The sequence below is a fragment of the Aricia agestis genome, chromosome 10 (assembly GCF_905147365.1).
Source record: "Aricia agestis chromosome 10, ilAriAges1.1, whole genome shotgun sequence".
Lineage (NCBI taxonomy): Eukaryota > Metazoa > Arthropoda > Insecta > Lepidoptera > Lycaenidae > Aricia > Aricia agestis.
In genome coordinates this window covers 5,718,188-5,732,169 of record NC_056415.1, presented here as the reverse complement: position 1 = coordinate 5,732,169, position 13,982 = coordinate 5,718,188, and the positions used below count along the sequence as shown (strand labels likewise).

The following is a 13,982-nucleotide window of genomic DNA, read 5'->3' as shown; positions in this document are numbered from 1 at the left end:
TCTCCAGGATTTAAGGATTTAATGATTCAATTGCTTGCGCCTTGCACCAATGTCACACCAAATAAGCAACAAAATTGTTACCTTTCCCGTAATTAATAATTATCCTTATTTAATAATTTTGATTAAGTATATAAAATATGTGGACCGCGAAGGTCATTTTATTTCTTCTAATGGACCCCGAGCGAAATTAGTTGGTGACCCTTGTTCTAGAGTTTTCCCAATAATTGTTTCGTATTAACAAACTAATAGGCAGTTTGTACACAAGGTTCTACTTATATTTTAACCTGATTATAAGCCGATGTGTGTCCGAGAATTGAGATGATGCTATGATTACGTCACGACTATTAGCGTATCGTACAGGTGATAATACACACAATAACATTCCACACCTGTTACTAGCCGAACTAAGCTATGGACAACTATAGGTATACAAGGAACTGATAGCTTTGGATGGCAGATTTTCAAAAAATATCCTTGATCATTGGATAAATTTATTTTGCATGTTTCACTCACAGAATCTGCCGCATAAGGAAAAAAAGGATCAAACTGTTTTAATCCAACTGCCCCGGTATTGCTAGAGTCAATTTATTTTCTCACTTTTTGGCATCAGATTCTGGTAGACTTATAAGTATAAACATTTCTGACCTCACGGCCTCTTGGGCCGGGGCCCTTTTGAGTCGTGGACCCAAGGCATTTAGCCAGCCCTGCCACCCTCTAGTTACGCCACAGAATGTATATCTTCCTAATCTATCTTTAGAACTCAAAGACTTGATAGGATATTTTGGCCATGACAACATCCATAAGATTCTTTGAATACGAGCGTAAGGACTACTTAAGTAATTGATTTAATTTCAATGATCACATAGTATAATATAATATATAGTACGAGAGCCCTAGAACATTGTTTTAAATTACTATCAAGCTAATTTTTTCATCAACAAAACTTGGTTGACTACTGAACCCTAAAACGGAAGCTGATTTTTGTATATTAATAGGTTAATAGTTATAATAATTTCCTGTCCTACAAATAAAACAGCCCAAATTTTAGGACCATCAATAATAATTCAAAGTCTGTTAGCTACCACTTTCAAGATTTTTCCGCAGATAAAATTATGTTGTTCGTCTTCAATCAAGATGACGCTAGTCGCTACTCACAAAAAAATTGATAAATTAATGATAAATGTAGGTAATAATTGTCATTTATCTATTGATAAAAACAATTAATTAAAACTAATTAGCGATATCATTATAGATTATAATCTAGACCCAAATGGTCTTAAGTCAGATTATTGTATGTTTATGCGCGACATAAAGATAAAATATAGATAATCTTATCGTTTGTGAAAAATTGTGTCCGTGAAATGTGAATACGTGCCGTGGGCCGCGGCTACAAACGTAACGTGGGTAAACGCTTTCTTTATCAATGAAGCGTATCTTTTATATCGTTTATCACGTATTAATATTATAGATAATTATTAATACATTATGCTATACATTAGAAGATACGCTAGATATAAACGTAAAGTATTGCAATACATAAGTAATAACGATTTTGCTATAGCCTATAATCAATGACCAATCTTGGACGTCCTCCTTTGATTTGATAGAGTCCAAACTTCTGAGCATTTTGCGTGTTTATTCAATACGTTTCATGAACAATATTATATATGTTATAAAGTTACAAACTAGACAACATGGTAAGCAAAAAACGTTTAATAATAAAACAAATGAATTAAAATTATTGTATCAAGCAGGAACTCTACAATGCCTTTACTTATACCGACATCCTGCAAGCATTTGTAATCCAAAGGCATACATCCTAATCACAAAATGGAATCATAATACAGGAACAGTTTACACACCTACTGATACATATACTATTAATACATACACTATTAATAATACACATGAGTCAGCAACGCATTTGCAGTTGTCACATGCATTCAAAATACTACGTCTATGAGCATCTACGAGAGTAATCCTTATGTTGCCGTAATAAAGGTCTAGTCAGAGGTAGAAAAGGTCTGAACGATCTTTGCTCCTAGCATTTTCACATAACGCGACATCGATATACGATAAATTCAGCAAAGGCATTTGGCATTAGCAAGTTTTTCCTATATCCAGAAAGCTAGGGTAACACTGATAAAATAATATGATTGTCTTTGTCTTACTTTATGTTAAAACATATTTCTGTCCCTATCTCTCATACCAATTTATTGATACGATATCGCACCGCGTAATGTGAATAATTGTGTTTGACCTGCCAACGCATATGTTCATATCTATTAAACTAATCTAAGATACGACACGTTATATACTAGATATTTTCACATACTATCTCATATTATCATCAAATTGATACGCTATCAATTCGCTTTACTACATATAATTTACTACCTCATAATAATATTATTAAAGTGCATAAGGCTACGCTTCACAAATTTTTATTGACATAATATAATATTAGGGTCGAACAGTACTAGTATATAATAATATGTTGTCGACTGTGCGATCTATGTATTGGTCTGACCTACTAAAATTACTAAATAATATTATGGTTTAGGAATATTTAAATAACACCAACTTTGATATTTTTCAAAAAACTCACTGAGAGCTTGAAGTCGAAAGTCCTGTGTAGTAGGCCGGAAAAGCAGTAACCTATATATTATGTATACCTATATCTAGTAGTATTACGTAGAGGTGTTTTTGATGATGGTAATTGCTTGCCAATAGACGATGATTATGCTCGTTGACAATATTTTACTGTGTCGTAACTCGTACGGTTCCCAAAACACAAGTCCTATCAGCTTCACCTTTGGCTATATCAAAGACTGTCTTTCAAATCATTTTATGAGATTTTACGAGATATAACATAATATTCCCTCAAAGAACCTGCAGCCTTTGCCACTGATTTAGTACCTTAATTACTTTGAGTGATGTATTTATTTTCCTGCTCATTGGCAAATATTAGGTCACTGTGGATCTTTTTGTGTTTGTTATGTCTACGAACAAACATTTAGTTTTACCTATACCTACTTATTTAATGACTTCCAATAAGTATGTAAACGTAACACTTATTTATACCCAAGTAAGAACATTTTCCAATCAACAAAGGATAATAATACTTAGATGGTTTTTTACGCCTATGAACTGCATTATTGTGATTACGATAGGTCTTCGGCTATGCAATCGATTGATATTATTATAACGATGGTTTGGTAATCATGATATTGTGACTCAAAATACGATTATTTTTATGAAAAACAACTAAATAGATTTTTCCTTTGTTACAGATTTACGCGAGCTACTCGCGTCTGGAAGAAATTTTTTCAAGAAGAGAAGCCTCAAAAAACTTTAAAACTGAGAAACTTTTACAAAATTAACCATTGTAAGTCTTACTTACCCCTTGTTTTGTTGAAACTTTTTTTAAATACGCAAACAGATTCCTAGGGTTTTTAACGTAACCCTATTGAAAATAATATACTTACTTATTATATATGTAAGTATATTATTTTCAATAGGGTTACGCATGAGACCAGCTGCAAGGGTCTAGGCCCGCTATCCCCAACCCGCGGCCCGCGGGCCGCCTGCGGCCCGCTGGGACTTTATTTGTGGCCCGCGTGATGTTAAACAATTTTGAAATTCACCTATGCTCACTGGTTGGAGATAGCGGCTGTAGAGCAGCAATTCTCAGCCCGCGCAGCGGTCGCAGAAAGTCGTGATTTTTTTTCACTTTAACCCATCAACTCCCAAGCAGCACCCCTCAGTTTAAATAGAATTCTTTGGCAGCACCCAGGAGCCGCATAACAATTGAATATAATATGAAATATTATCTATTGTTTCTGCGATTCCCACGATCGAGGTAGCCGGTAGGTATTAAATGGTTAATTTCTAAGAACACTATTGTTTAATACTAGAAAACGAAGCCGCAACAAAAAAAATTTAGGGTTAAAAAATAACATTCTTCAAAATTAACGATTTAAAAGTGGAAAAAATTTAACGACGGTGGGCGTGAATTTCAAAATTGCTTATATTAGCTATGGATAGCGGGACTAGACCATGAGTGTAGCAATAGTAGGTATACCTCAATGATCTAGGTCTAGCAATGCTCAAGACTCTAGATAGTAGGTTGGTTCGCCTTAGCATTAATTAAGTAATCCGTATAAATTAATATCGATCCGAATGTAAACAAAATATATATAGGCGGAAAGGCCGCAGACAAATTTATGAATGTCGATTTCAGGTTGTATACTTAAATATCCATTTGGTTTATTGTAAAGAGTGAAATTATTATTTTTAACAAAAAATTAAAACCGACTTCCAAGGTAAAAACAATAATAATATGAACAAAAAGTATTAAATAACTCTTACTCTATATTAGTGCCTTTTTCAGAATTCGTCTAAATCTCAACTATTTCTGTACATACTACAGTCTTCATTATTTGAAGTCGGTACCAGCTAATTTTATCGTGAGTTCAGTCAATGTCAGAATATCTGTTAGCTTTTGGGACTGGTTCACTTTTGTGAACATGGTACCAAATTCGAATTAAACCCTATACAACACAAAAAGAATTTTGAAAATCGGATCATAAATGGCTGAGTTATCGTTGAACATACAAAAAAAAAAAAAAAAAAAGATACATACAGCCGAACGTATAACCTCCTCCTTTTTGGAAGTCGGTAAAAATTGGGATTTTTTTTGATAAAACTATCTTTATGGCAATACCTTTCTTCGTGACATTTGACATGTATTTGACATTATATTGACATCGACATTTCTCTGGTTGTGTTCCTTTACTGCACCTATACACTTGCCTGTATGATTTGACGAGATTTGATTGGCTAATGAGACGTCATTTCGCATTTGCCAGTATACTGTGACTAATAAAGAAACGTCCTCACAATCGCCCATACTTTGCGACTTCGGGGCTCGGACGCGGGCGACAACCGTCCACCGAGTTTTGACAGTTTTGGTGTTGTAATTGAGATTGGAGAATGATATAATTTTCAAAAAATGTTACCCTGAATCAGATATTGTAAATAGAACAGCGTTTTTGTGATATAACCAACAACCATAACACTATTCAGCATATACTTAAACAAACCAATATTTGATGTAATATTCTAATAAGAAGATATTTTGTAAGTGTACCTTCATTTACCATTATATTATATTGTATTCTTTCTTTTCAGAGTCCGCCAACTTCACAATGGCACTAATATTACAGTACATAAATGATTTTCACGACATATTTGAGAAACATGGAGGTGAGTCAAAAGCACAATAATACTTATATCTTTAGTAAAATCTCGACTGTGACAAACTTGTCCACCTTTACACCTATTAATATAAACTGACCTTATTTGTCATATATCTATCTTTATCTTCTGATTATTTAAAATTATTCATATTCAAAATTTGCTGCTATTTGTTGTGAGTGTCCTACCCAATCATTTATTTTGTATATTACAATAATTGACCTGTATCCTGTTGTTAATTTCAGACCCGCGGACAAATCCATGGCCGATGATGAGTTCACCATTCCCAACTTTAGTAATATGCCTTAGTTATGTTTATCTAGTCAAGGTAAAACTATTTTATTCTGTTATTATTGAAATTCATATATTATTTATAGCTGTAAATGTGTTCAAATTATCTTTACAATATTTAAATAAATTCAGTACTTTAGATCACAATTCAACAGTATACTCTGCATGTTGCCGCAATGACGAAAAAAATTGTAATATTATGTTTGGCTTTGTACCCAATAATATTTTAATATTTCTAAAATATATTCTTTGTAGATTAACATAATAAATTGTAAATGATTTAAAAGCTTCCTTAATTTACTAGCGTCTTGTTATTTTATTATCTTCATATAAAAATGTTATAAATTGTTTCAGGTTTTAGGTCCCAAATATATGGAGAACAGAAAACCATTTAATTTACAAAAAACCTTAGTATTATATAATTTTGTACAAGTAATATTTAGTGCGTGGCTGTTTTATGAGGTAAGAATACATTACTTAAAAATTTATATTAAATATAATTTAAGTGTAGGATATATTATTTTATTAGATTTTTTGACTGAAGTTTTATAATCATATCAACTTTCTGACCAATACTAAGAGGATCAATATGAGCAATTCTATTAAACTTATAAAACTACATACAATAATATGATAACAAAATTTCATAGCTTTAGTGAGTAAAATATATCATAATCAAGATTTTAATTTTTAAATTATGCATGTGTTGCAAAATATTAAGAATAAATTCTTACTACTGCTCCTACGCTTACTACCCTAGGTGCAAAACTTGCACTTAATCTTGCTTCGTAACAGACCTTTCGAGTTCTTTACTATATTTTTCAGAGTCTGTCCTTATGAACTATTTTGAGTCTATAGTATTGTATAATCTAGCCTAGTGCTCTAATAAAAGACCAAAAAATATAAATAACTTTACATTATATTTAAATATGCAAACCAAAAAATCTGCATTTTTACACAACATTGTTTTAAGATGAATACACTATATTATTCATATTTATGATACACCACACTATCTAATTAAATTAAAACCTGTATTTACATTTGCATAAAAGTACACATGTCAGACATTACTGGCATGCTTTTTAGCTTGTAACTTATGTTAGAAACTCTATATCGACAGCCACTAAGCATTGGGGGTAAACTACAAAAACAAAACACTATATAAGGGGTACACACTGTCATATATAAGTAAGTGATTCTTATACAATATGATCAACTTTTACCAGAATTATTCGAAGGTAAATAAAATTACCGTACGCAAAACGACTTTGACCTGTCTCAATGTTGATGATATTCTTATCAATATAGAATCACTGCGTTATGACCTTGTGTCAACCGTGATAAGTAGACCAATAATAATAACTTTTAAATGATATCCCAGAGCTTGATGGGAGGTTGGCTGAACTATTACAGTTTCCGTTGCCAACCCGTGGACTATTCCGATACTCCCAGAGCCTTGCGAGTAAGTGGAGAACCGTTGCGATATGCCTGAAAGCCGTCAATACTAACATCACTGTATATAGACATGTCATTCTCTTTTAGGATTGTATATACAGTATTAGAAGGTGAAAATGGTATATTTAAGTTCGCCGAAGGCTGGTGTCGAATTCCGTCTGTCGGAGATAACCGTGTGCCACAGAGTAACCCGAATCGACCATCAGCCTTCGGATAGTCTAGTATGGGCTAATAATAACGCCTGCATGTAGGCATGCGGCTCCATACTGTAACACGTGGTGTCGGTGTATTGTTTCAGATCGGGGCCGGGGGCTGGTTCACAGGCAGGTATAGCTTTCAGTGTCAACCGGTGGACCACTCCAAAAGTCCACAAACGATGAGGGTGATTGAAATTTTTATCTTACCTCCTCTGCTCTACGGTCGATAATCAACTGACATTCGCGACGTAGAGCATCCCCGACATCCTTCAAATAATTTTCTTCCCTTCTACATTTTCTTGCTTCGTTCGCAGAATCGATTCCGCTCTCACAACCGTTCCGAGCTAGCCCCTCGTTCTTACTAATTCGACGCTAGATATAAGACTTTTAATTAGTTTTTAACTAATTGATTAATGTCACCAACATAACAGCCAGTAGTACGCATTCATTTAGATTAGAATCCGCCCGCAACGCTAATACGTTAGATAGTAAGTCCGGTCGCGGAGCATGTAGAATTTTGTTCATTGGCCTATCGTTTCTTGTCTCTTTCTCTCGCGCAAATATGTCTATCGTGCTTTTACACCGACAGTAGAAGCGTGATAGAAAAATATTTGCTTGTGAGCGAAAGAGATAAGTAGTGATGAGTCAATGTACGAAATTTTACTACTCCGCGTAGGACTTCAGTCTGATTGATATAGGCAAAAACTTAGACTATTTGTATATAAAGCCTATAAAGGTCAGACTATAGTAGTATGGGTTGTCTAAAAACAAGGTTTTTGAATCGGTAATTTCTGAAACAATAAATTATGTACTTAATATGTATTCACAAATACAAAGTTTTCCTTAGATCATCGCAGTGACTAATTTTCATAGAACTAGATACTTGTATAATAACGATTCTACTGAAACGTTTAAATATTATAATACAAGGTCCAAGGTACAAGGTGGAAGAAATAATTTCTAACTTGAAGGGACATTTCATAATTTTGGGAGACCTTAATATGAATTGTGCATCTGTTACCATAAAAAAATATTATTGTTATTTCTTAAGTTATTGTAATATGTATGATGTAAATGATGTGATGAATATGCGTGGGAGTAAGTTGGATGTTGTTTTGACGCGGAAGGGCGCTGTCGCTAGTTGTGACTATGTACCGGGAATGGAACTGGTCCCGATTGACCTATATCATCCTCCTCTTGACGTTACTGTCTCCATCGTGTCGTGTAAGCCCACTGAGGCTATGGAACCTAGTAACGTCAACAAGCGGCACGATTACAATTTTACCAGAGCTGATTTTGTGCAATTATACCATACTCTGAAAACTGTCCCTTGGCACAATGTTCTAGATAATACTGATATCCATTCTGCTACCGATACATTTTATAACATCTTGTATAACGCTTTCGACACTTCTGTTCCCATGAAAAAAAGACAATCTTCGGGCAACAGGCGGTATCCTGTCTGGTTCACTGCAGATATAGTTAGTGGTCTAAAACAAAAGAAACGACTGCATAATAAATGGAAACGTACTCGTTCTGAGCTAACCTACACTCAATTTAAGAATCTGCGTTCGGAACTGAAAATGAAAGTTAGGCCGAGTATAGCTCCCATTGCTCTGCCGTCGAAAGCAGGTTGTTCAAATATCCAAAGCAATTTTGGCAGCACATTTCCAATTTAAAATCTAAGGGTGGGTTTGAACCAACTGTATCATTTAACGGTTCTTTCTATTCTGGAACTAAAAGTGTAGAAGCATTTGCTCGATACTTCTCTAGCGTTTTTCTCCCTAATATACCTAAACTAGATCCCAATTTAGAGTCTGTAAATGCAGTGGGAACTAATATAATTCTTCCGTCTTTAATCCCTGGTGACGTAGAAAAGGCTATTGACAAGCTAAAAGCACACAGCTCGATAGGCACTGATAGTGTACCCCCATATGTCCTAAAAGCGTGCAAAGACATCTTTACCGTTCCGTTATGTCACCTGTTCAACACATCACTCAAAGCCGGAATATATACTAAACAATGGAAATTATCGAGAGTCATACAAAACTTGCGATCGACTGTCTGTAGAAAACCACAGACCTATAGCTGTATTGCCTTCTGTTGCCAAAGTTTTTGAGCTGGCACTTCATAATATATTAATGAAACAGATCCGTGGAATTCTTTCTGACAACCAGCATCTTTTGGTCGCTAAAAACAGAAAGTCTAAAATCAAAATTTCAAACTTTGTTGCGGCGTTCCTGAATCCTGTTTAAGTTTGTTGTTCTATCTTTTTAGGGTTCCGTACTCAAAGAGTGAAAACGGGACCCTATTCATGAGACTTCCAAGTTCGATGTCTGTCTCCAGGCTATATCTCAAGAACCGCTATAGCTAGAGTTTTGAAATTTTCACAGATTATGTATATCTGTTGCCGCTATAACAACAAATACTAAAAACAAAATAAAATTAATATTTAAAGGGGGCTCCCATACAACAAACGTGATTTTTTGGCCTTTTGCTCGATATTAATAATGGCAACAGTTAGGCACTTGATATTTTCACAAAGGCCTTAATTATATATCTACTTCAATATTTAAGAATAATATTAAAATAAAATAAAAAATTAAGGGTGGGTTCCATTCAAAAAGATAATTTTTGTCTATGTTTGCTCTATAACAGTACGGAACCCTTAGTGCGCGAGTCCGACTCGCACTTGGCAGATTTTCTTTAATATTAAAAATATTAAAGTAGGAAGAGAGTGTTTTTAGACAATCCTAAAGGCTGAATGTATCAACGAGTAGTAAATCATTACATCAATGCATTGTAAGAACCCATACCCATGTAACAGCGTCAAACCATGATCCTACCATTCGCTATGTTTGTAAAGATCTCTTAACCTGAAACTGAATATTAAAAAAGAAAAACTGGCAAATGCCCGGTTTTTTTTTAAGTTTAACAAAAGTTTATCAACTCAGCAGTGCTGTTGATTAGTCAATGTTTCGACGTTAGCCAATCAAAAGCATTATAGCAGTAGATAAAGTCTTGAAAACCCTTAGAAACCGGGTATAATAAATTCAACAGAAAAAGAAATATATTTTGCGCCTAGTTTCAGCTTAAATGATCTTGCAGCTTGAATGACAAAGCTCCTAACAAAACCCATTTTCATCTGTCTTGATACAATTAATCTAATAAATAAGATAGTAAATTTTCTTGCCAAATATTTTAAAATTAAAAAAAAAACTCATGTTTTGTTTTCAATTGTGCTATTTTAAAATTGCGAAACAATAATTTAAAATAAACATTTCAGATGGTAAACGTATGTTGGTGGTACTATTTCTCAAAGTTTACTGAATTCTTTGATACGGTAAGTTGAAATTAAATCACACTTTAAATATGGTAGGTACAATAGACGAAGTTACGACTCCACCAGATTACCATGAAAATTGCTGAACCTTTAATGGATAGTTCAACCACGTCTGCAGACGTTGCGGTCATTATTTGTCTCAACCTTTTGTGACGCAAACTTTTGGTACTGGTTGAGCCGTAACTTTGTACGTAGTTTATTTTAGTAGCATGACGACCAAATACTCAACACTTATATGAATCTTCAAAGCATATTTTGTAGACATGTTTTAAGGAATCAAGGCCTCACTTTGAGCTCCTAAATATTCTTTAAATTTAAATTATCTTATTATTATCATTTACTTGTCGCCTGCTCTTTTCCATGTTGTTGTCTTTGTCTGATACATTGGAAAACCCGCTTGATAGAGAAAGATAGCCACATGGATTAGCGTGCGTGGAGTATTCGGTCGTTAATATGTTTGCTATATCAAGCTTATATTGCGCATGGTTGCGTGCATGTAATTAAAGAGCTTTCGATTAGCCTTAATTTTGTCCAAATAATGCGATTCCCGTGGGACACGAAAATGTTTCATATAAAAGTTACATGTTATTTATTTGATTAAGAAAATAGATCAACGAACACAAACCAACATAAGGTCGTTAGTTTGAATTCACATATATAGCAAAGGCGATGCAGATATATCTAATTATAGATATATGTAGGTTGTGATTTTAGAGAGTAGAGACACATCTATTGCCGTATAAGTTTTGGTAAATCAATTATAGAAGTCTCACACATATAAATTACATAGTTGTCAAAAAGTTTCGGAAGACAAAAAAAAATATCGTTAGAATTAAGTTGAGAGGCGCTCAGGTCATCCACCTATGCATAGAGTTGGTAAAAACAGGCATGGCGAGGCCGATCTTCTAATCACCTCAAAAGATCCACAGATTATATTCCCGCTTTTTTCCCGATCAGTATTTCACAGATTATATTCCATTTCTTCCGCAGATCTTCTTTATCCTGCGAAAGAAGTTTGACCACGTATCAACGCTTCACGTCATCCACCATGGCGTTATGCCGATGTCCGTGTGGTTCGGTGTGAAATTCACGCCGGGCGGACACAGCACATTCTTCGGCCTCCTCAACACATTCGTCCACATCATCATGTATACGTACTACATGCTGGCGGCCATGGGACCCCAGATGAGGAGGTGGTTATGGTGGAAGAAGTACCTCACCGCGCTGCAGATGGTAAGTTTCTACCATTGCATCTGTTATGATTTCTACCATCTTACTATACTTTAAGGCTCCCACACAAAACTGCGAATTCGCATCGCATTTTTGTCGCAGATATTTGCGATGCGATGCGAATTCGCAGTCATGTGTGGTAGCCCGTAATCTGAATGAGGCGCAGAATTTCGTAATTTGACATTTATAAGTAGTTTTGTGCCTCGATATGCCGTTTGGACTTTATTGATAAGTTAGACGGTAATCACGGTAAAATATATGCTAGCTGCAGTACAATGTTTTGTCCTTATTTATGAAGAGTCGCTTCCAAACTTACAACTTACAGATAAGGACGGAATTTTATATAATGTATAAGTGTATTCCATTATGTTAGTATTTTTAATAAGTGGTTCATGCTTTCACGAATTTGAGCCGACGAAACAAAATTTATATAATATAATTTGTGCAATCAAGTTTTTTTAATGTCTAAGAGCTGAGCCTTTTATTTTGGGTTTTTTCCGCATGATCTCTTTTAACTATGTAGTCAAAATACAACTAATAACACAGAGTCACAACAGAAGATTCAAAACACATGTCACAATTATACTTTCATGACCAATCGACCTCCAAAATGATAAGCGTTCTTCCGGTGTTCTCGTCTCTCGGCAGCCGTGTGATGTTACTTTACATATTAGGTGGCACCGTGTCACTGGGTTATTCTATTAACCTCATTCCGCCGATATAACGATGTCGTAACGATATTAATCATATTAAATAATCGTAGGGCCGATATGAGCTACCTTTGAGTGCTTCACACATGGCAGCTATAATGTGTTTCGTGAAAACAGTGTAAAATAAACATTTTGCTGTTGTACGTGGACCATGACGTTTTGTATGAAAAGGTGTAGGCAATATATAGATATATCGTTATTATTTAATATTATAGTTGCTCCTCCGTGGTCTAGTGGTTAGAGCGTCGCTCCCGACTCCGGAGGTCGTGGGTTCGAATCCCGCGTTGGAAACATGTTATTTCCAAGTTTGGTTAGGACAATGCAGGCTGATCACCTGATTGTCTGACAAGTAAGATGATCCATGCGTCGGATGGGCATGTAAAAAGTCGGTCCTGCGCCTGATCTCTCGCCGGTCGTGTCGGTCTTCCGTCCCACTGGGTTATGAGAGTAAAGGAATAGAGAGTGCTCTTGGGTACTGCGCACACACTTGGGCACTATAAAATTACTCCTGCGTACCTGGTCTGGTTTCAATGAAACCGGCCACCGTCACCGAAACCGGTGTGGGGAGTATTATTATAGTTGCTGTGTCAAGGGCTTTAAAATGTCGTAGTTGGGGTTGTAAGTGTAATTAATAACATAATGTTATGAATAGTACTTAGTATAATTTGACTTTTTGATAATTTTCAAGATTCGGTAAACCTGTAATATAATCATGGAAGTAAACTTGTCTTGAATGTCGGGCTTATTATAATACTTTTTACAAAAGGACTAATCACCATTTTAATGATTTTTACAATCCGTAATCTATGATCATCGGGACTTGTCCAAAAGTCAATCCTGCATTGGTTATAAAACTTATAAATGCCTAAGTTATTGTCATTTAATATTATCAGTACCCAGGGGCGTAGCTACTGCCGTATAATATGACGTATCAATACGAGGGCCACGGGGGCCCCGACGTGCGTTAGCAAAAAATAGTAAAAGCTTCCCATTTTTTTAATCACAAAAATCCTAATGGCCCCCAAAAATTTTATACAGAGCCGTCAATGCCTTAAAGTAACAAGAAGTATTTTTGTCCAGATATCAATCTAGATATCTTTGGAACTTAGTCCCAGAATAACGAAGTATGTAATGCCCTAAATACACGTTTGTTTTTAGATTAAACGATCGCAATAAGTCACATCGTGTTCGAGTTAATGACAATTCTCATAATAACGCGAACGTTTTGTTGTTCTTGCTCATTGTTACGTAATAATCGAACGCGATTCTATCGTAGCCCATTTCACACGATTTCATTATCTACGACACTTCATAGTCTTCCCATTGCTACATCTTTGTTGCTTTAGGAGTTGGGTTTTTGGAGTTAAAGTAATTTCGTAATGGGAATAATGCCCTTTATTTGCTATCAAAGTCCTTATTTCCACGCAGAAATAGAATCTGAACCGTTACATGGTTAAACTTTAAGTTAAAATGTACCTAACATGTTTGTACGAC

At 35.0% G+C, this 13,982-nt stretch overlaps 1 protein-coding gene across 4 annotated transcripts in view; it reads left to right on the top strand.

Moving 5' to 3' along the window:
• The window catches only part of LOC121731409 (elongation of very long chain fatty acids protein AAEL008004-like), a 47,353-nt gene that overhangs the window by 23,700 nt on the left and 9,671 nt on the right, over nt 1–13,982 (top strand). Inside the window, exons 2-8 of one of the 4 annotated variants that reach the window (XM_042120821.1) lie at nt 3,294–3,388; nt 5,194–5,268; nt 5,505–5,587; nt 5,905–6,012; nt 6,935–7,015; nt 10,492–10,548; nt 11,539–11,781. In XM_042120821.1, the coding sequence (XP_041976755.1) occupies nt 5,211–5,268; nt 5,505–5,587; nt 5,905–6,012; nt 6,935–7,015; nt 10,492–10,548; nt 11,539–11,781 (630 nt within the window). In that variant the 5' untranslated portion in view covers nt 3,294–3,388; nt 5,194–5,210. Of the gene's footprint in view, nt 1–3,293; nt 3,389–4,928; nt 5,143–5,193; nt 5,269–5,504; nt 5,588–5,904; nt 6,013–6,934; nt 7,016–7,306; nt 7,391–10,491; nt 10,549–11,538; nt 11,782–13,982 lie in introns of those variants that run through there. The other 3 variants (XM_042120818.1, XM_042120820.1, XM_042120819.1) reach the window with 3 other exon arrangements.